Source organism: Platichthys flesus, chromosome 14, assembly GCF_949316205.1.
Source record: "Platichthys flesus chromosome 14, fPlaFle2.1, whole genome shotgun sequence".
NCBI lineage: Eukaryota > Metazoa > Chordata > Actinopteri > Pleuronectiformes > Pleuronectidae > Platichthys > Platichthys flesus.
The window spans coordinates 18,137,325-18,160,695 of record NC_084958.1 but is presented as its reverse complement, the minus strand read 5'-3'; the positions used below and the strand labels follow the sequence as shown (position 1 = coordinate 18,160,695).

At 41.5% G+C, this 23,371-nt stretch overlaps 2 protein-coding genes across 3 annotated transcripts; one reads left to right on the top strand and one right to left on the bottom strand.

The window, feature by feature from the left end:
* Positions 1-2,095: 2,095 nt before the first annotated feature.
* Positions 2,096-7,638, bottom strand: tcea1 (transcription elongation factor A (SII), 1). Of its 2 annotated transcripts, none has more exons than XM_062404881.1 (10): positions 7,190-7,638; positions 6,234-6,296; positions 6,024-6,129; positions 5,131-5,230; positions 4,863-5,008; positions 4,685-4,741; positions 4,317-4,471; positions 3,818-3,964; positions 3,412-3,483; positions 2,096-2,530 (listed from the first exon to the last, which is right to left on the bottom strand). In XM_062404881.1, the coding sequence occupies exons 1-10, from the start codon at positions 7,262-7,264 to the stop codon at positions 2,522-2,524; spliced, it is 930 nt and encodes a 309-aa protein (XP_062260865.1). In that variant the 5' UTR covers positions 7,265-7,638; the 3' UTR covers positions 2,096-2,521. The 2 variants fall into 2 exon arrangements, with proteins under 2 accessions (XP_062260865.1, XP_062260864.1); XM_062404880.1 differs by having other exon boundaries at positions 4,863-5,011; positions 7,190-7,634.
* Positions 7,639-9,759: 2,121 nt separating this feature from the next.
* LOC133968708 (oxygen-regulated protein 1) lies at positions 9,760-18,324 on the top strand. The gene is made up of 4 exons (XM_062404887.1): positions 9,760-9,851; positions 10,667-11,344; positions 12,466-12,625; positions 12,850-18,324. Exons 2-4 carry the CDS (start codon positions 10,682-10,684, stop codon positions 18,060-18,062), a joined length of 6,036 nt encoding a protein of 2,011 aa, XP_062260871.1. The 5' UTR covers positions 9,760-9,851; positions 10,667-10,681; the 3' UTR covers positions 18,063-18,324.
* Positions 18,325-23,371: the final 5,047 nt, after the last annotated feature.

Sequence of the window (23,371 nt, the reverse complement as noted above, 5' to 3'; positions counted from 1 at the left end):
AGAGTAGCCAGCAGTAACTTTCTGGACTTCATACTTATCAAGTTCTCCTGGCACCCCAAAAAAGAATCAAGCACGTGGTCTTTGTGCTAAAGAGAAACCAATGACTTGCTGGTTGTAGCTTGAACCGCAACTTCGTATTTAAAACCTGACAATTAGTGAGAGATCACTCAGAAATGAAGGACCTGTAAATTGAAGCATTTCTCTAATTCATACGCAATCAATGTATCATCTGCTCCGTGATACCGATGGTCTGAAACTGAGAGTCGGGGGGGAGGCCAGGTCAGCAGCGAACACCAAAGCCACCATGTAAACTGTGTTCATATGTATAATCGCATCGAGCATTTCCTCTTGAGTAAAATTGGAGTTGCCAAGTGTTCAATACTTTTATGTATTCTGATAGTTTTTAGTTGAATTACTTTGTTGCCTCACAAACATGTCACTCAAAGACAAGATCCTCACATGGGGAAGTGCCTTGACATTCAACTTTACGACATCTTTCTCATGGGCAACGGATGTTTTCAGACTCTTGCCGTGATGGTGAATACTGGAGCACGGGGCCAGTTTACTGGAGATTGTCCCTCTCATTGGCCAAATTATCACGTGGGTTTTGTCTCGATTCCTTAGTCATGGCTACATCGGTCCATTTTGGTAGTGCGGAGGAGGAGGAGGAGGAGGAGGAGGAGGAAAACACGTGTTTATTGCAGTGGACAGAGACCAGTGGATAGGGCTGGCTGATCAGAGTGTTCTTTGCCAACCTGTCTGCTTCACGGTGGCACTTCTACTTGTCTTAGAGTTAACTTTAACTTACTATGTGCAATTTGAGCTGATGGATACACTGCGCAGATCAACCTCAAAACACAATCTAAGCCAATGGTTTGGAGTGATGCCTATAAATGTTGTTTCTTCTTCTGTTTACTATATGAAAAGTGTTAATTTGCGCTGAGTTTACTTAAGGATACATTTAAAAAAAAAACTAATAATGTGAATGTTTACAGTATATGGTTTAGTTTTTTTTCTGCTACTCTCCAAGAAAATAATGACTTGTGGGCATTTTGATTAAGATAAAATAAAGCACAATAATTTTATCGACTCCTGAATGATTTGATCTCTAAACCACAAAAGCTATTAAATATTAAAATAAATGGAAATAGGTTAACAAAGACTGAGGTTCGCCCCTTGCGTCACTTCAGCTAAATAGACCTGAGGATGTAATCAGGTAAATTATACTAGTAAAAACTACCATCAATATCTGTAAATTGGTTTAAAATCCCCCCGCATATTTAAAAAAAAGGGATCATGGTAGATCAAAAACTAAGGAGCTCTTAATAATCAAATAGACAGGTGAATCTAAATAGACATTTATTATTTGAAAACACTTTTAAGAGATGAGTGAAATAGTTTAAAGTCCTTTAAATAAGGTAAAACGTATAAACCTGACCCTTATTATTTACAAATTATAAAAAATGTGCACCAAAACTTACAAATATGTGTTGTAAACTCTAACCTTTCTATTTTTGGTTGATTTAGTACATATTAGGCTTCAAACTTCGCAATTATTAAAATGATCCACCCTTGTGTCAGTGGTCTGGTTCCAGTTTGTGTGGAGGTAAAGCAGCTCAGCAGCACAGAGTGGTTGCACCTGGCAATTAAAAAAACAAGCTCCAGGAAAGGGAAACAATTGTGCGTCTTCCCTGGTTCAGCCAATGACATTATGCCGTCCCTAGACGGATTAATATGCATTCATCAGCATACACTTTGATGTGATGAATATTCCACCGATAACAAATGTATCCTGACAGACACACACATGAATTTGAGCAGCTATCTTTCTAAGGACACTGAATCGGCTCCCATTTTCAAACCAAATCCATCTCGCTGATCTTAATCATGATCAATTCTAAACCAAAACTTTAAACTAACCACAATCCACATCTTAACCCTGAAACCCTGTTATAAAAAGTGTGGACTGCCAAGTTGTCCTCACAAATACATATGTACAAGTACAAACACGTCCTCTCCAGTCTCGGATTACATTATGTGTAATGTCTTAAGCTTCACATGGCCAGAAAAGACAGAAGGCACATGACACTGCAAATGAAAAGCACTTCTATTTAATCAAATGGATTACACTTTATTGGGAAATTAAATAAAACAATGCAATGTTGTGAGGGAAACACATAGTAAAATTGTTCAAAGTGTTAAAACTACATATAAAAAATGCAGATAAAAGAGAATGAGACATGATTGATCTTATATATATTTAACGGTGAGAAACAACTAATAACAATAGCAAAAGACATTTTTGGGGGACGGGGGGACGGGGAGGGGGCATTGGGGGACTGACAATGAGCTCAATCTATGATCAGGATATTTATTCAAACGGTAACTGCAGTGGCATCTTTGTATGGCACTTAATGTACCATGTGTCACAAAATACAAAGCTCCAATCTGTTGCAGAGAGACAGAACCTGGTCCAGGAATTTTGCTACTTGTCAGAGTGCTGAGGGCGAAGCCTGCAGATTCAGCAGAACTAAAACACACACAAAAAAAGAAATTAGTTGTACAGATAAAACTTTAAACAGCTTTTACAAAACAGCATTCTGATAATAAAGGGTTTATGAAGGCAGGTTTTAGGAGCTAACAGCTAAGAAGCTGAAAGCTCCTGCAGAAGGAGAATCTGTGGAGGGAGCATTGCTTCTGCTGTGGCGCTACACAACCAGACAAACATGAATTAAAGTGTGAGTTTGTGTTTAACAACTGAGCCAGGGTGGATTGCTGACATTGCAGAGGATATTGAAAAACACTTAAGTCTTAGATGTCCACTTTTTCCCTCTGGCCTTCCAGTCAACAGACCAAGGAGGTAGGTTTTCATTGCTGTTTGTCTGTTAGCAGGGTTACGCAAAAAACTACAAAACTGATTTCATTGAAACTCAGTGGAAGGTTGAGTTTGATTAAAGGGTGCTTTCATATTGTGAGATGAGGTGTTAACCTCAGTGGCGCTATAACTCGGTCTCAGTGCCTCTCTTATTGGGAGTGTGATTACTGCCAAGTTTGATATGACAGCACGACCAAAGGATTTGATTGAGCAAGTTGTTTTTGTTTAAAAAAGCATCATCATCATCATCACCATCTGACCTCGGCGCCTTGCCACAGAGAAGTGGTTTAGCAGTTAAACCATCCATCCGCATTATAGAGGGTGCTGTTAGACACGTGTTCAATAGTGTTGAATGGCTCTCAAAGGATGCTATAAAAATTGAATTGCCCTTAATAGTAAAAAGGTTCCTCTTCGTTGGGCTACATGATTCTGACAATGATATAGTGAATCGTGTGTGTATGTTTGTATGTGAGTGTGTGTAAGTGAGTTGGATGATGGACTCCCGCAGAGTTGACATGTTAACCAACACAACATACCTTCCATCGATTTCCGCAATCATTGCAGAAGACAAACGTGGTCATTGGCTCATCAGCACTGCGAGTTTGAACCTGGGAAGGATTTAAAAAAAAATATGCACAAACACTTAACATATATCGGCACCAATTCGCACATTACTTGTTGAGCATCATGCAAATATTAATAATAATCACGTTATGTTATTGTAACTAAACAATGTACATAAAGTCGATTTACTTTATCTTTAACTGGTCGGACAAATGTTAAACAGTTTTAACAAGGGGTGAAATAAATGATCCACCTGACCAACTTTGTGCAGATTTCTCAGAGTGGATGTTATTTCTTGTTCAACCTATTTCAGCACCAACCAAAACACTGATAAAGGTGCCAACTGCTGCCACAGTAGAGCTAAGGTGGTTTCTTTACCTGTGTGTAGGTGCAGCACTTCCCCTTGCACTTGCCGCAGGTGAATAGATCGGTCTGACATCCTCCAGTTGTGGCCATCTGGTGGTCCCTGACAGCTTCTTTGGTCAAGTTCTTCCTCATTTCTTTCAGCTCATCACTGGCCATGTCCTACAGAGGAATACCAGGTTAGGGTTGTGCTTTTAAATCAATACAAAACGGTGAAAGGGATCTTGTATGTAAAATAACCCTTAGTGATGTTTTCACTAGTGTGTTTCTTCTTAATTCTACGAATTGTGGTTTTCTTTACCCTAGAAAGGGCCATTTCAATTTAATTACTTTATATTTACATTGGGAGCGGGTCCTCTCTACAGAGCCTGTCATGTTTGTTTTGTTTACAGTAGCCCAGACAGGACAAACTAAACACCTTTGAGTTTGTATTACAACTGAAGGCTGCCACAGGTTATCTGTGCAGCAACATGCAGCTTCAAGCTTTAAGATTAAATTATCAACAGCAACTCACCTCAGCCGTCATCTTAGCCATGCGCTCAGGGGTTACACTCCCGCATAACACAGTCCTCCTTAAATTAGGGTTTTTCATATCCTTGAGATTTGAGATCCGGCTCCGCACACGGCTTTTGTATTTCGGGTCTGTGTTCTTAAATTCTTGGAAGATGCGTGATAGTAGGTCAAGGAATTTAGTTTCAGCAATGTGTTAATTATGTTTTATCATTAAAAAAGAGCAACACAAAACTACACTGATAGATACAGCTTTCATCTGAACCAGTGTTCAAATAGTTAGCGGCTAATCTGGTTGACTGATTACCAGAACATTAACCCAAAGCAATTTTAGAAATGTTTTCACATTTTCTTTTCAAAATAAAAGGATATATTCCTCGATCTGTGCTCCAAGTTCATCACAATCACCGCCAATGGCAATATGATCATCTGTGAGAGGGCGGGACAACAATATGCAAAGTATTGAGTTAGTCCGGCTGATTATTAAAAACCACACAAACAGTTATAAAATGTTGAAAATGTATTGAACATAGGATAAAAACAGGATTACCGCCAGTCTGCAGAGCAGCGGCCAGCATCTCTCTGCACTTGACCCTGATGGAATCAGAGGTGTTGGGGGCACGAGGAAAGGTGTGGATTAACGTGTTGGTGGAGAGGTCGGTGACTTCGCTCTTGCTGCTGGAGTTACTGCAGGAGCTGCTACAGGAGCAATAAGAAAAGTTCATTTGAAAAAAAGGACATGTTAAGAAAGTGTTATACAAATACGTTCCATAGCCAACTGTTAATGGCAAACTGATGTACGCAGCAGTTCTTGTTACCTCTCCTCTTTTGCCTCTGGGCTTCCCTGTGAGGGAGAAACAGGTGTCGTTGGCTCTTTCCTCTTGTCATCTGAAGGTTTGTCTCCACCTCCAGGCTCATCTAGCATTCAGGTGATAAAAAAAAAAATACAAGTGAGGAGTACATCCAAGGGAGAGTGGTACAGGCGAAGCCAATATTAAAGTTGGTAAAATCAATACTTATGTATGCCTCACAGCCTCATAGCTCTGCAGTGAGAAACAAAGTGCCTGACAGCTCTCCTTTAGTTGTTTCCTGAAATATTCTGTAGGGTTCCTCACTCTCTCTTGATAATATCTGGTTGGAGAGAATTGTCAAATTGGAACTTCTTTAACAAGATGTTTCGGCTTTTGGACCTAAATTGATGAATTTGTGGAAACTAGAAATTGTAGAAAATAATGTGTAACATAGACATTATGCAGGAATGAGTCCCTCTCAGGAACTGTATCAGGTACATTACATCTAAACCACTTAGCTGCAAACCTTTCTATGTTCAATAAAAACTGGAGAACCTGTATTTAACTCTTACATGAACATAATGATAGATAGCATGCTAATTTCAAAGAGCAGCAAAAATAACACTTGAGAAGTAAAGTGGCTCGCCAGTATCACAAGCAATCTGTTTTTCTCTGGCTGATGTTTTCTATCTGTGTGGATGTTTTAACTGAAGCTGCATCATTTGAAACTCCAGAAGGATATTTTTGACAGGAGGTGTACACGGACTATTAGCGAATGTTCAGATTTGGTTTGGACTTTACGGAGCTGATATTAATCCTTTACAAAAAGACGTTTGATGGCCTCTGATATATCGTGCAGAAGAACGTGGGACACGAAATATATACATTTCAGAAACATTACACATAAGAAAGTAAATTACCCAAAAGCTTCTTCCACGATTTGATCAAGGATTTGGCTAAGGATGTCACCTCATCGTCTGTGCTCTGCTTGCGGATGGCGTTAACGGACATCCCGATTCGGGTAGACTGTGGAAAGACATCGGGGGGGGAAGACATGACGTTAGAGCTTCGGGGTTTGAAGGCTGCCGAGCGTCGGTTATAAGTCTCAAGAGAAAAACGAGCAAAATCACCTGCAGCAGCTCGAGAGTCATGGGGATACTGCGCAGCTCCTTCAGCAGGTCCAGAGCACCGGCCTGCAGAGGGGAGGACACAGAGTCTGATTTACAGTCGGACCCTTATCACCAGCATCATTTCACGAATAAGTCAACACGGGCAAATTAAACAAATCCTGCTTCCATTCAACAAGGGTTACATTTGATTTATTAATGATTCACATCAACAATATATCTGCAGGTGAACCAATTTAGACTGTTTGCAGCTCAATTGACAATTCATCAAGCCTCAGAAGAGAAAGCAAAATGTGATGAAGGCTCTGAAGTTAAATCAAATGCAATAACTTAATGTTTTGGAGCTTTGGTGGGACATGGTGGGATATTTACATATGTCAGTTGGGGATCTATGTAACTGTTAAAGTCTCTATGTATAACGTTTTGACATTTAAACGATGCTCGAGGATGATCGGCAGATTAATAGATATCGGACATGATCGTTACCTGCAGCGCCATTATTGTCATTACACCACTTGAGGCGTGACACAGTTCACGCACACACACACCAGTTTATTTACTAAATACTCAGCGGCTTCCAAAACATAACTTAAACCTGAAAAGATAAATGTTCATGTCAATGCGTCTTATCTTCAAAAGGACCGCATCCAGCCAAGCTAGCGAGAACCAGTGAGCTAATATGTGGCTAGCCGCTAGCAACACAGAGGTGCCGCGAACATAAACAGACCGGAGAGCTAGCTGTTAGCGGCTAACCGTAGCAATGGCCACTGGGTGCTGCTTATTGTTGGCAACCGTTCGTACGTGAGGTGGGATAAAACGTGGTTGGAAGGGACACGCCGGTGCAGAACAAGCTGCGGGGTCAGCTAGCTCAACAAGCGGGAGTTAACCGCATCGCAGCCCGCTAGCGCCCAGACGCTAGCCTCGCGGCGGCTGTGCAGGTAAACATGCATTCTTCTCACCCCGTTCTTCTTCTGCGCCATTTTATCCATCTTCTTCGCGATTCTGATAATCTCCTCTTCCTCCTTCTTCCCCATGTTGGCGGATGCGATGGAAGCCCCCAAAAAACAAGAACCAGGGATAGAGCGAGGTGGAAAAAAGACGGTCCGCGACAATAGAGCACGGCGCTGGGGGAGAAGGCGGCGGAGGCGTCTACCAGGCGGACCGGGGACCGCACCGAGCCGCCGCTGTGTAGCAGACCGCACCAGTCGATGCTCGAACAGCCCAGGCAGAGTCAATCGAGGCGGGAAAGCTCGATTCCTGAGGGAGCTCTCTGATCAGAAATAGTTGATCAGACCTGAGATCAGAGAAGAGGACTCCGGGTGTTATAAGCACGTAGAAAACACTACTCTATGTTATGTTCTCCAGGAACCAGCTTGTTCTCCTGCCTACCAAAACAAACCAGGGTTATAGCAATACCACTTCCTGTCGTCAGATGCTGCCCGAGCGCCGCCTGCAGCTCTGCCTGGATCACAACGTGCTTCTCAGATCAAGACACGTGGGTCTCCGTTTCCACGTTGTTAACCTTGGGAAGTTGTAAAAAGGAAAAGGATTAAAACGATCTGTTGAATAATGAGATTCATCCGTGAGCTTTTTTAATGGTTGATTAAAATTGATACACAACATGTATAAAATGTGACCCCGTCTCAGTTTCTTATTTTCTATATATTTGAAGTGAATCAATTTCCTCCTTCAGTATTTCAGGTATTCCCAAATTACAAGTCATTTAGAAAAGGGTAGAGAAAAATATCACAAGACAGGTTTCACCTGGATCACTCTTCACCTTCAGCCTCAGCTAACAAGAAAGGGAAACTGACAAAAATCTTACAATATTTAAAAAAACAGGAAATAAAAACGAAATAACATTTTGATGGTTCAGATCATAACACGTACCAAGTGCATCTTTTTTGTAATTTAAGGGGATCTCAACCCAAATCATTGATTTGTGTTTATGTTGGAGCACCGATAGTGTTTTCACTCATTTGGATCTGCAGCTGTTTTAACTCCTGTAAATAATTCATGATTATTATTATTATTATTAGCAATTTATGTTTTATTCAGTGTTATTAACATTCAGGTAAATAGCTTATGTCTTGATGTAGTAGCGGCCGAGAAGCAGCTCAAACCTGTGACCTTTGAGGAACTAGGCCATGATGATGGCATACTGTTGATCCTGTACTTCAGTTATGTGCTACTGATTGACTTGCTAATTTGGATCTCACTAATCCAAAGATCAGCATGTGATAGTACCACCGTGTGATTTAAGGTTAGACAATCAGCTTGATTTATTCAGCAAAAGGAAAAATGCATTATTGAGTAGAATAGAATATACATGAAACCCTTTATTGTCACTGTATCATATATACATTATAATTTACGAGGTAATGTACAAGATTAGCGCTGCTCGTGTTGGTCCATTTGAAAGTAAAAATATTTAAAAATACACAAAAACACACACACAGATCTTATACCACAAATAAACAGATCCATAGGTCCTATTTAGTTACGGATAATACAAAAGGTAATGTATAAAGATAATGAAAAATGTCAAATAATATGCTAAAATGAATATTACCTTTCACCACTCTACCAAAACAAGTGGCAAACATACCTACATTAATCATACTCAAACATTCTGTAATGGAACATGTCCTCTGCGTGACCTGCACAGTCCCTTTCTTCAATCCCCCCCACCAGCCAGTCTCCATCTTCCACCCTTTCACTATATGTGTCAGTGAAAGGCATTCGCAGCTTTTACTCAGCCAGGGGCAGTTGGTAATTGACGCACCGTCTGGTAACTGCCGTCTCACCCTGTGATGCAATCAGATAATTTTTCTCAGTAAGAAGACCAAAAAAAAAATTCTTTGTCTTCTACACTGTACAAACTTTTGAATATTCTGTGTTATTTGTCCAACATTGGATATTACACTGCAGAGAATCCAACATTATGATCTTATTTCTTAGTAATTACATGCAGTGCTAAACTCAGCAAGCACAAATACTGATGTATCGTGGGTCCTGAAATCCGATAGTGGATTTGAAATACCTGCTTTGAGGAAAAAGTGCTTTCTAAAGACCTTATTCTGCTTCATGCTGTCAGCTGCAAGTGCACAAAATCTTTAACCTAATCCCTATTAGGCCAAGACGTCTCAAATCAGATTAGGCTGCCTGCAAATTAGAAATAGTCCAAGCCACCTGCGAGTATCTGTTTGGAGCAGTAAAGGTTCCATGATATCGTTTTACCTGAAACATTTTTTATACCTTAAACTTAAATCATTTTAAATTAGATTTGCCTTTCAAGTTACAAAACAAATGCCACGTAGAATTGTACTCAACCTCAAGGGAAACATCATCCAAACATTCTTTTAAATATTATGTTGATAAGGGTCGAACATCGATTTTGATGTGGTGCACTTCTTCCGTGAGTCTGTTATTTCTTACCTTACTTATGTTCATATGCTGATTAAGTGTGAGCAAAGATTAAGCAAATTGGCCGTGATGGTGCATGTCCCAAAATAGCCCACGGCTGCAGCTGAGAGGCTTTGACCAGCGCTCGGAGGAATAACAGACGCTCACTTTCTGCTGTTTTAGCCACTATATTTACGGTGAAATGTGACGGACACGGTAAGCCCCTCTCATTACATCTTGGTTTATGTGTTTGTGTGCATGTCTGTTATTTTCAACAATTCCTACAGGGTGTAGTTTGCCTGTCGGGTGTCTGTGGCCTTTGTCTAAGACCGTGTGTACAGTTCTTTAGACTTGTTCGTCACAGTAATGTAAGTGGGTAACTTTTGTGAGTATAATGAAGAGTAATGTGTACTGGGACAATTTTCTTTCCATGGTGAAGAGTATATATACTGCGCATGTTGTAAAGCCTCTTTAAAGGCTAAATAAGAGTCTCTGTGGACTATGAGACGTTACCTCTGACAGACTATTCTCTTTGTATAAAGGCCCTAATGACAGTATGCAACTATTATGCCAACATAACAGCTTTAGAATTATTTTTCTGTACGGGAATTGTCTAATATTCTGTCAAATATATACATGCAATTTCCATTGACAATTGACAATGCATTTTATTAAATGTCACGTCCCAGGTTTTATTTGACCAGATTGTTGTTACTAAATCAGATTGTCATTCAATTGTCATTCTATACATGTGTCTGTGAGGTGAAAACCACAACTTGATATATTTAAATCCAAATAATAAAAAAACAAATCTGACTCTCACACTCAGCAACTGCAATCTTGAATGGTGGAAGCTTTTGGTTTCCTTATTGTGAGTATGGTCATCTTGAAATTAATATTTCATGATGGCGAATAGACTATTTCCAGCAGAACTCTGAGTTTCAAGGAGGAAAATACATGGATCCCTTTAGAAGCACAAATTAGTGTGAACTCTAATAACAACTCTCTCCCTAACTCTACTTTCTTTCTAGAGATCACTTCACAAAATGAGCAGCACGACCATCCAGGACCCGGCTGCCGGGAAACTGTCCTCTGGCAGCGGGCAGACGTTTCCCTGCCTAACCTTACTGCCCACCTCTGATCCCTCCGCGTCCAAACGATTATGCTTCTACAAAAGTGGTGACTATAAATTCAGCGGGCATCGCATGGTCATCAATGGCCGCACCTTCAAGACGTTCGATGCTCTACTGGACACGCTGTCAAGGAAAGTGCCTCTGCCATTTGGAGTTCGGACCATCACCACACCTCGCGGGATCCACCTTGTGAAGGGTCTGGATGACTTTCACGACGGGGGATCCTATGTGTGCTCTGATCAGAAACGGGTGAAGCCACTAAACCTGGCTGAGGTGAACCGGCGGCAGGTACCATGGAATACCACCAGACCCGTCAGCACTGGGCGCCAGAGACGTATCCAGTTCGGTCAGTTTGGCAGGAGGAAGGAGCTCGCCAACAGGCCGGCAAAGGTCACCGACAGGGTGACATTGCGAACACCGAAAAGACTTGTGGTCATCAAGAACAAGGATCCCACAGTTAAATCCACAATTGTGTTGCAGAGAAGAACGGCACCGACGTTTGATGCTCTGCTGGATTACCTTTCTCAGATCCTGCAGTTCCCGGTGTTGAAACTCTTCTCCACCGACGGCAGAAGAGTAAGTCTTTTGAAAGCTGAAAGTTGGAATGGTGATGGATCAGAATTAGTTAAACTTAACTCTTTGAAATACTATGAACTGAAGATACTTTTGTGGAATTGGTGAAATGTTAGCTTTGTGGGAGTTAGTCCCACCAAACCACACTCAAAGAGCAATGAGAGGGATTTTGATATTTTCAATTCAATATTTAAATTTAATTCTCAACAATTTAAAGGAATTCTTCACTTCTCTTCAAACAAGGAAATGTTCGTCTGCCCGTTAGCGCCATGGCGTGTTAATTCATGGTCATGACTCAGTCGTTGTCCTTGGACAAACTTTCTTTCGGCCTAAGGCTATGTAAAGCAAAGGTTTGTCTGGGTCACACAAGTAGGATAGTGTCTTTAAATCAAAAAGCTTTAGGCAGACAGACTCAACCACACATGACTGCTGAGTGGAATGCACCATGTTCAGACATTATCAACTTATTTTTAAAAATCAAAACATACATTTTTGTCAAGAAGTATTTGAAGACTATGGGAACTATCTGGACCGTGATGCTTTGTGAGTTACGCTTTTCGATTGTTTTGCCAGAACTGAATGTCTGTGAGTGATAGAGTTGAGATAGTTTGTTATTTTTCTCTTTCAAACGTATTGTTCTATCTGACACCATTCAGTTTCAATTTAACTAAACACGTGTAAGTTCAATACCTCAGGAAATCAGGGCTTTTAGTTTTACATGTCACCTTGCACATTGTAACTATTCCAAGAAGTGCTAAGAGGTGCCATAAAAATCTCTACCCCCGGTGAGTTATCTCTGTAATCCCACATACATCCCACGTACTCTAGCACAAACAACAAGCTCCCTGTTAGAGGTCATGAGTAAAGAACCTTTAAATCCATCACAGAGCTTTAGAACAGTTTATGATGTTTACACTGTATTATAAAAACATGGTATGAAGAAATATAATCAACTTGCAAGTGATATTGCAACTTTGAATTTCAAAGGAAGAGCTCAAGAGTACATGTTTAGTATTGTGCATGTAGAGTAAATTAAGTAATTGGATTATTCAAAATAAAAATAAATACTGTTTCCTCAGACGTTGAACTCAAATGTCAAAAACTTGTTTCTCCTCTTGTTTCAGGTTGATGGTCTAGCTGCACTTATCCTGTGCTCCGGAGTTGTTGTGGCTGCGGGAAATGAGCCATTCAAATTAGGAAACAACAGTTTTAACAGAGGGGGCCAGACGGCACAGGCCTTGTACATGGAAAACCTGGATCCTTCTATGCTGCAGCCCAGAACTCGTAAGTTTTAATACATTTAATGGATAAACTCTGATTAATGTTGTATGTCTATAGTCAGTGACTGATATTCAAGCGGCGTGAATCTTCTCTTCTAACTAGCTTGAAAGGATGCTTCCTAAAATATCAAAATAGTCCCAACAAACTATTATAAATACTACAATTTGCTTTTTTTAATTACCCCAAACATTTTCTTTCTCCCTCTCATCTTCCACCTCAAACCAAAGACAACAACAAATCCTTCTCAAGTGGAAGAGGCTCGAGGAACTTTTCCCTATCGTCGGAGCGATACGTTATCAACCAGATAAACAAGTCTCGAGATGGAAGCATGAACGGCCGCCTGCATCACCACAATGAATCGTTTGACACTGAGGTCAACCAGCGAGGGAGGGGAGAGAATGAGCATCATACTTGTGTCATACCTCAAGACGACGACATTGAAAAGTCTTTCCGTGTGAATCAAGACGGCAGCATGACTGTAGAAATGAAAGTGCGTCTGACCATTAAAGAGGAGGAGATACTCCACTGGACCACCACGCTCAGCCGCCACTGCCTTAGCAAGAGGACAGTTTGTGCCTCCATTTCCGAGTCGGCCAACAGCTCACCTGACTCCAACAACGCCGTTGCCAAAGACTCCTCTAGCATCAGCGAAGGTGACAGCAAAGAAGAAAACCATGCCAATGGAGCTGGAAGGGGTGTCTGTTTCGACGACAACCACAAGTACAAGAACTACAACTCAAAAGCTTTGGGAAGAGACAAAACTATCAAACGCACTCCTACGCCAGGTCCTCGACACGTTAAGAAGACGGCGTCTGTTGAGAGCGTGAAGATGGTGACAGAGTCGGGGATTCAAGAGAGCAGACTGGGACATTATTCCTACATGGAGAAGACGGCCGATGGTGAGACAACCGAGGGATACTGCGTTGTTAGACACAGCAGCAGCAGCAGCAGCCGGCCAATTCCAAAGCCTCGGAAAACGGCCTCTGCTGGAAAAGGCAACAAAGGCTCCCACTCGTCCATCAGGTCGTCAGGTGTTGCTGAGGTCCTTCAGATACAGAATAACGGGATGAAGGTTACAGAAACTGTCATGCATATCTACGAGAGTCAAGGTGGCTATGACAACTATTCTGCAAATGAGGAATATAGCGCAGATGGCGCACCTTTGCATGGTTCCACCTCAGGGCCAAACAGCAAGGCGTCTACAGGGCCACGTTCATCCAGCAATGACTGTGATATAGATTTTAGCAGGCAGCCACCCACTGCTGACTCAATACAACTGAGAGAGGAGATGTTATCGTTGTCATCAGAACCAATATCTCCAACTCATGAGATTACGAACAATCTGCCTACAGTGACTGAGGACGATGCTCAAACAGCAGTAAACTCCCAGATTGAGGATACAGTAAAAAGGGACAAAACTCCTAAAAGCGAGAAAACAAAAAAAAAGATGACTAAACCTGCTGTGAATCAAAAGAGTTCAACTTCAAAAAGTAGCAAAAATTCAACTGACAAGCTGAGCAGCAATACCAGTGTGGGGAAAAAAAGTTTGGGATCATCAGAAAGTGCTAAAATTGTCCATAAACGTAAAGAAGCAGAAAATAAAGAAGAAAAGCTTCAGTCTAAGAAAACAATCAAAGTTGAAAAAAAGCCCAGGAAAAGCTCAGCCTTATTAAACAAAACGGAAAGTGTAAAAATAACCCCACCTAAGAGACAAAGCTTGAATAAAGTAGCTGGTAGAGATAATGGCCACAATGTTAACACTCCAAGTGGGAGGCCTCAAATGAAAAAGAACATCTCAGATATATTACAACCTAAAAGAGCACCTCTGCTGAGCAGGAAAACAATAATAAGTAAACCCAAATCCATGACAGAGAACAGAACGTCATCACCTAAAAAGTCTTTGGAGACAAGCGAGAGTGTTTCAAATCCTTCCCTGAACCCTACGCCCTCTGAAATCCACCAATATGTCGAGAACTGGTTGGAGACCGTCGGCCAAGAACAGGCGCCGTACACCGAGGCAATTCCTGAGGATTCCGAACCTCCATCAACGGTGGTGTTTCAGATAGGCGGTGGGTCGGAATCAGATGAAAAGAATGGACATCAGAATAATTTAGCTGAATATATCCCACTGTCTGGGGATAATGTCAAGAAATCTGCTTCTTGTCTAACGGTTCCTCTTTACAAAGGAGAGCCAGAAGCATCTTTGTTGCACAGTGTTTCTATGCCAAGTGTCCGAGTGGATCCTGCACAACAGGACAATCAACTGAGGGCACATAAATCTGCAGAGGCCATTGGCCCCACTGGCTGCGAGTCAACTTCAACCTCGTCCAACATTTTAACTCCTAAAGAAAAGCTAACACCCGTCCTGCGACAACTGTGTTCCTCAATCGGGAACATCAGAAGGGCATCAGACACCAACACGACATATAACCTTGACAAGTCCAACAGCCTCCCGGATTTCTCAACCCAAGTAGCGTCAGTGTTCGGCTCGTCTTGCAAAGCACTTCTGTCCTTCTTGTCGGTCATGACTCTGAGAGATGACCTAGCAGGCTCTGCTCCCAACGTATGTGACCAATCGAGAAGCACCTCAGAGGCCATGCTAATGATGCAGTCCCTTATGAAAATCTCTGCCATTGAAGACAAAGAAGAGCTGAGTGTGAGTCTGTCAAACCTGCAGAGCAGCACATCCTCTCAGTTCAGAGAACGATGGAAGGATTTCCAGATTTTGAGGGAAAGGCTTGAAATTGAGCCACTTTCTGACCAAGTTTCCGAAACTGAGTTTGCCCTGGACCTAGACTCTGAAGGTGGGGATATAGTTGAGGATCAACATCTGACTCTAGATGAGCTGATGGAGGAGCTGAATATGCCTCAAGACCTCAAATCAGAAATTTCCTCAACAATCCACCAAGCCAGAAGTTTTTACCCTCCGGAGGAGAGCACTATGGTAGAAACTGAAAGGAACCAGTCGGACTCAGAGGAAGATTTGGAGAAGTTTGTTGATGAATCCAAGGATGAAGCAAAGTCAGCTGATTCTGATGATACACGTGCAGAGGAAAACTTTGCAGAAAGAAAAATGGATACTGATGATGGAGATAGAAAGTCAGATCAAGAAGCTGATGAAGTTCAGGAACTGGGCAGTGATTTGAAAGATTCAGAGGTTTCACAGACAGAACAAGATGAGGCACTGAAAGATGAAGAAGATGAAGACAAGGTAGAGGAGGATAGGAAGGACAAGAAGGCAGGCGAGGATGGAGAAATGAATGAGACAAATGATGATGGTAAAGAGGAGGAAGCAATGGAGGATGTTGAAGGGCAGAAAGCAGAGAATGGAAGTGTTGAGGAATCAGTTGATAAAGAAAAGGAAGGAACAGAGGAAGAGATGACAGCAGATGAGGATGAGGAAAGGGAGAAGCTAGAAGAAGGAGGGGAAGGAGTGGTTGAGGAGACAGTAGGAGGACTGTTGGACGAAAAAGATCTAGAGGAAAGAGAGTACAACAGCATAGACGAGACTGAGGAGAGAGAAAGTGTTGATGAGACGAAGGAGGAAGAGAGAGGAGGGATGGACGGGGTTGAAGAAGAGGCAGATGAGGAAGTGAAGGCTGAAGAAGGAGTAGACCATAAGGAGAAGGATGAAAATATTTTTACAGAGTATGATGTAGAAGAAGAGTTGGAGAAGGTCATTGAGGAGACAGAAGAGGAAGAGGAGGTAGAAAACATCTTAAACATGGAAGAAGAGGTGGATGTGGTTAGTGAGGATTTCGACGAAGAAGCAGATCAAGTTAGAGAGGAGAAAGATGAAGAGGACTTAGATAATGTAGCTGAAGAGGTAGACGAGGAAGAGGATGAGGAGGATAATGAGGAAGAGGAGAAGGAGGAGGAGAAAGAAAGGAAGCTGGTTTGGAGAGAAAGCAATGAAGAGGAAGAGGAGGATGATGATGCTGAGGTTGAAGAAGAAAGGGTGATCACAGATAAGTCAGTTGAAGAAAATGAGGTACAGGAGTTTGAGACTGAGGTGGAGAGGGAAGATGACAAAGAAAACGAGGGATCAGACCAGGTGGAAAAACAAGTATCAAAAGAAGAGGTGGAAGAAGGAGATGTTTCTGAGGATGTAGACAGTTTTGAAGGTGGTACCACTACCAACCTGCTGGAAGAGGCCTCCTATTTGCAGCAGAGTAGTAACGAGCAAGCGAACGCAGAGTGTAACAGTGAATCACCAACAAAATATTCCTCTGAGGGGCAGTGTGAGTTCACTAAAGGCAGCGGAACGGACAACGAGCTTGAAACAGACGAGGGAGGGGAGCGTCGTGAGGAGAACAGCCTGATCCATCCTGTGGAAATATCCCAGGAGTTACTGGACTTTGTCAACTCTGCCCTGCAGTCGTCTTCGCTCACTTTCTCGTACGACGCTCGGGGGAACATCAGGATAGAGCCGGATCACGCTCGAGTTGTACAAACTATGCCAACTCTTTTTCCAAATAGAAGAAAGGACAGTTCTTACGGCTTGAAACGTCTCCCGAGCCCAAACACGTCTGATTTATCCGATTACAGACCAGAGACCTCAGAGAGTGGTGGGTATAAGACTCAGGAGTCTGTAGATCTTGTTTCAGAGAGCGGAGAGGAGGCCTCAGAGAGATCCTCTCCAGCCTTAACACCTGAGAACGATCTATTGTCTCTTGCAAGTACTGCAGAAGTCTTACAAAGTTCCAGGATCAAAAGTGAAGAGAGTTTCTCTTCCAATGATTCTGGCACCAAAGCCTCAAAAGAGGATCTGTCTTATTTTAGTGCAGCAAGCTCATTAAAGGGAGATGCCGAAGCTGCGCCAGAGGCCACACAGCCCGTCTCCCTCAGCTCAGAGAAGGACACCGGCGATGGGGTTTTGATCGATCAAGGGAGGTGGCTGCTCAAGGAAAACCACCTCATAAGAAAATCCCCTCCGGTCGCCCTGGGAATGTACGGTAACATGGACAGCACCTCCACCGACACGGGTCAGGAGAACGCCGGTGAGGATTCTCCGCTTCACCATAAGACCCAGCCCGACCCCCTCGTGGACATATCCACTTCAGAGCTTGAGGATATGGCGAAGCCTCCAACTCCGAAGTGCACCTACTACAACATGCCACACGGGAGTGACTCGGATCCCTTCCTGGACAATTACAGTGGGCACAGTGTGAAAAAGGACACGAGCAGCGGGATGGGAAGAAGCTTCAGGGTGTCGCCCAGTATCGATACTTCCAAAACATGGCCAAATAAAATCGGCAGTCCGTCTTCATTTAAATCAGTTGAGTTCAGATTACCAGATGGGAGAATTCATCCTGAGGGGGAGGCCCCGGTTGTGACACAGCCAAGAAGGACATCTAGTGGGGGAAGCAGTGCACTGCAAGCACAGAACTCCCCGGAGACACTGCTTGTGAGATGTGGACAATACTGCCCCATACTATGAAAGAATGTGTAGTGTTTAGTTATGTTGGACTATGATTATTTGGTTACTTTCTTTGCAAACCAGCCACACCTACAGACCCGTGCCATTTATTTCAGTTCAGTATCATACAAACATCGTTTACAGACTTTTTTGTGTGTTTTAATGGTGATGGTGAGCCATAAATACAATATAGCAATATCAGCAACTACGGACAACATATTTTTTTACTGTTTCACTGCAAACTGTACATAACAATCTATCATAAAGTACAAGTCATATATTTTTCTACTGAATACAATGTAATACATAGAATAAATAAAGTATCTGTCAAAGAAACATATATTTATATTTTATTGTCTATGTTTTTAAATTGTATATGTATTGTTTATATACCAACCAGTCTTGTCTAAGCCAGATAAAAAAAAAGAAGTTCAGTCGAGGCTGAGATATCCTGACATTTACTCCTTAAACTTTCAATTTCTAATGCTCTCCGAAAACTCTTGATTTCATTAGAACCTGCTCTGTAAATGTCCACACTCTTCAAACTCCACGCCCTGTTTTTGGCAACTCTATCTGTTATATATGTGAAGTTTCTAGACCAAAACAAGATAACTATGAGGAAAACATCGTAATGTAAAATAAGTGCATCAAATCTTAGTAATTTGAATATGTGTGTACCTTCCGGCATGGAGATTTAAAAAGTTCTTCTGAATTAATTTATTTTATGTACCAAATTAAAATAATTAAATTAGCTGTTCTGTAAAAGTTCACAAATGAAGAAGTAAAGGAATTGAATGATTGGAAGAAATAATCACTCTGTGCATTATGACGTCTCGGAAAAAAAGATTTAGGTCCTGAACTTGTGCTTGTGGGACTATTTCATTTATTAGAATGATCAATTCACGATTGAAACCTAGTTATGAGTCAACAGCTGCAGCACAGGATTCTCCTATACAAGCTATTTTTTTCAAAGCAGTTATTTTTGGCATTAACACACGCAAAAAAATCAAAACAAAAAACAGCAGAACAGAGTTATCCTACAATTAAAGTTATATTAAGGATCGAGATGTTGACTGTGGAAAATAATCTGATTCATAAACAATTGCCTTAAAGCATTTGTGTTCTTTGGTGACATTTGACTTTGATAAGGTTATTAACTAAGGTAGGCATGTGAATTGTGAATGAGCCTTGGGCCAATGATATCCTGTTTATTCATGAAACTAGAGAAACATCATCCTGACTCAAAGGGGGTTTCTTTAAAACATCTTTAATTACATTATTAAAAAAGACAAAAACATTAATCATTTGATTATTTCTCTGATTCAAGAAACAAAAGCCGAAAGTATTTGTCTTTATTCGTCACACTCTGGTCCAGTCGTCTTCAGGCAGGAGACGGGTGATTGTCATCTGCAGCTGCCTCTCGGTCAGGGTGATGCTCTCCGAACCAGACGGACATATGTAAGTGACACTTGTGATGTGATGGCCTCTGACAAGCTGATTGAACACACTCTGAATAGGACCGCAGGTTATTCTCCTTTAAATAAGTCTGTCCACATCCCAGCAGGTGCTAATGTGGACGCTTATAATCCATTTGGACACGTTTATATTTTATATTTAGCCAGTTGAACGAGATGGTTTCACACAAAGGCAGGGAAGTTCAGGTTCAAACTGGAGTGTGAGGGGTGTTTACCGTCCAGTGGACCCTAACCCAATCACTCCCTCCCTGCAGACACACACACACACACACAGAGAGAGAGAGAGAGGGACACAGAGAAAAGAGTGAGACAAAGAGAGCGAGACTTTACAAAGTGACCATTCTGGAAACTTTCCAAGGGTTTTGTCGGTTACCATGGAGAACTGGAAAACAGCCCCTGCAGTTTAATTCCTGTGTTGTTACTATGGTGGAAAGGTATCCACTCCAGTGCAAGCTGCGTCGCCCCCCCTTCCCCCTCCCCCCCCCGACATGAACGCCCAGTCAACGCTCTGCTCATTTTGCTGATCTCCGACAGAAAAGGATTTCGGTATGCATTAGAAAAACAACTAAATGCTGCAGGAGGAGAGAGAATTCCTCACGGTTGCCAGGGGAAGGAGGATTATCAAGATCCATTTCTTCAGTTAAAGTCCTCAAGCAGAAAACCTCCGTTTAAAAACCTTAAAATATCAGGAGAGAAAGTGTTGGTTAGGCGTAGTTTGGTTGTTGCAGCCAAAGAATTCAAAAAAGTTCTCATTCAAAGATGTGCTTTTGTTTTGGGGATTTATTGTTTGCGTGACTGTGGAGCATTTCAGAGTTTTAATTCTTTTGGGGCTTTATCATGATAATCAAACAAAGTAAAAAGTCTCCAGTCAAATGTCTCCTGGGTGAAACTACCAATAACTCACGGACATCTGAAACAAGACAAGGGGCCCTGATTAGACAAATTCCAAAAAGATGCCTCTGGTTGGATGTTTAACAATATAAAATAACAACTGTTTAAAAAAAAGAAAAAGAAAGCTAAATTCTGAAATGATATTCTACAACTAATGCACAAGTAGCACTGATAATAACCTGGCATATTAAATGCCGACTTGACAATACCAGCTTCTCTTTTTCACATTTAGATTTACGTCCCTTTAAGATCTCCATGCAGTCTCCGAGGTGCAAGAAAGAAAACACATTGTGCTGCAACCTTCACTAAATCTGCCGTGTCACGACCCACAAGGGGTTGAGTCAATTCATCAGCTGGAACTCATGAAGGATGGAAACTAAGATGGAGACACATTAACATAAATATCTACAACTTAATCTGTGTGATGCATCACTGAGTTTCCGTCCGAGTTCTTGTCCTCACACCAGACAGCCCCCCCCCCGAATCTCTGTCTGGGTTTCAGCTCTGGCAGGATAATGTTGGGGATGATTGCTATGGGTACTGGGCGCGCGGGTCGGTGATTCACCGTCATGGGAGACAAAACAAAGGGCGCCTTTTCCTCTGCCCCTGCCTGCAGGTCTGTTGCGATGACACCCAGAAACCAGATTTAGCTTCACTGTTGCCCCGTCCCATTCACAGGCCGACCTGATGTGGACTCTCGTTTGATTCTCGTCCTACAATGTTTTTAATTAGTTCCCCCCCGGTGGCGCCCAAAGAGAAAAGAGGAACCTCAGCAACAAAAATGAAAAAAACGATAAATTCCAAACTTTGCCAAGAATGGGAGCCCAAACTGAGGCTCTGGGCCCTACCCGGGCCACAAACAATAATTATGGCCTAGTGTGGGCATTCTGTTTCTGCAGTTAGGTGACAGATCAGCAATACACAATCCCTGCTCTGTGTGTGACAATCCCGGCCTCCTCTGTCTGTCTCTGTGGCTAACACTGGCAGGGCGCCCTCATAATGGGCCTGGGAGCAGGAATTTTAGGCCCCCCCCCCCCAGCAGCCGGCAAGTGAGTGTTGATCATGTGAATTTCCATCGCCAGCGTTAGTGATGGGCTTTCAGTGTTTACTCATACTGTGGCCCCTGTGTGGGCCCTCCGGCACCACATGCCTTGGTGCATTGGTGCAATTATTTGTTCATTTATAACACTTTGCTATTGTGTTAGTGGTAATCTAATTCATTTGCATGCTACTTTATTCTACTTGAGACAAATACTTCACAGTTTTGTGTGTTGCTTCAATTTAAGATATAATGTAGAAAACCTGTTATTCAATAAAATAATGCAGTGTTAAAATTCAGCTGAAGTTAAATGTTACTGTTCTTTCAGATTCAGAATATAAGTACTTTTATATGATTACTTTGAGTATTTTTACTTTTTTAACGTTTTGATAGTTTTGAGTACTTATTATTTTCATGTGTAATGTATAATTCTGCGGTTTGAAAGTAAATCGTTTGGATTACTTCATTCAATCAAATCAAATTTTAAGGATCGTGTACTTCATGTGAACATCCATCTTATGCTCCCATATATTTTTGAATTCTTTACTTTTTAGAAGGAAATAATATATTCATGAAATAATAATAATAATATGACATATTTTCTAGATTACTTAATAATAAAATGTTGTTTTAATGTTTGATCATGAATTTATAACTTTTACAAAAGTGGATAATTGCAACAATCTAACTAACATCCCATGATTTGGCACAGAACGATGCAGAAAATCAGTTAATTCTCAGAAACTAAAGAGTTAATAATATTTCTGATTAATTGCCTGAAGTTAATTTCCATCTATCACACAGTGGCAACCAAACATTGAATAGATAATTGTTCTACTCCTTTGAAATGGGCCGTTGTACAACAGATTTGGATGGAAAACCACCTTCAAAGCTGAGACCAAGTGTCTGTGCCTTTACTAACACTTTTGACACTGTGACTTCATTAGATTTCTTAAAGTGATCGAGTAAAGAAAGTGAAAGTCACAGTGCCTCCTTTATCTGCTGGTACATTCCAAAGTAATGTCACTTGACTGCAAGTTTGAGGTATGTGTACTTTGTTTGAACATTTCCATTTTACACTTAAACCTCGCCTCGTTTTAGAGGCACATAGTGTGTTACCACTATGGATTTACTTCACAGCTGTTTGTCAATAATTAAACATAATGTGTGAAACATACAATAAGTGGATTTATAAAAAAGGATGTGTCATTATGGATTAAATAAATGGACAAACAAATGTTAGATCCACTGTGATCAAATACAACACTGCTGGTTAAATGCACCAATAATCCCCCAAAACTGCATTCTGCGTATTGAATACTTCTACTCTTGATATTTTAGTACATTTTGTCTCTCATTACAAATGTTTAACTAAAATGGCCCTTAGTGGAGAACGTAGGCCAAACAGTCCTCTTATGAAATCCCATTTAAACTCACTAGATTCTGAGTTGGACCTGAAACACGCCCTATTGTGCAACATTACAGAAAGTGAAAGCAGTTCCTTGAACAGCACCAAAATTTGAGGGATTTTCTCTCACCCATGTGACATCATTCTACAAAATGACATGGTCCATAATCATGCCAACCAACCAACCAACCAACCATCCAACTAATGGGCAGGCGTGAACACATTTCCTTGGCAGAGGTATTAACAGTATATCATTAAACAGAAGTATTGAATACAGGGATTTTGCCTGTAATGCAGTATTTGTATACTGTGGTACGACTTGTTCCCTCGCTGCATACAGGAGGGAAAAACAAATCAATCTCAATAGGAAACAATAATCTTGTTGTTGATCTGATACACTCAGTGTGTCCGTGTGAGATAAGGAACGTATTGTTAAACCAAGACCCTTGTTGTCCAGACACCGTCAAGCTTCACCTTGAGGTTTAAAAACTAATCTCCCCAGGTTCTAATTCTTCCC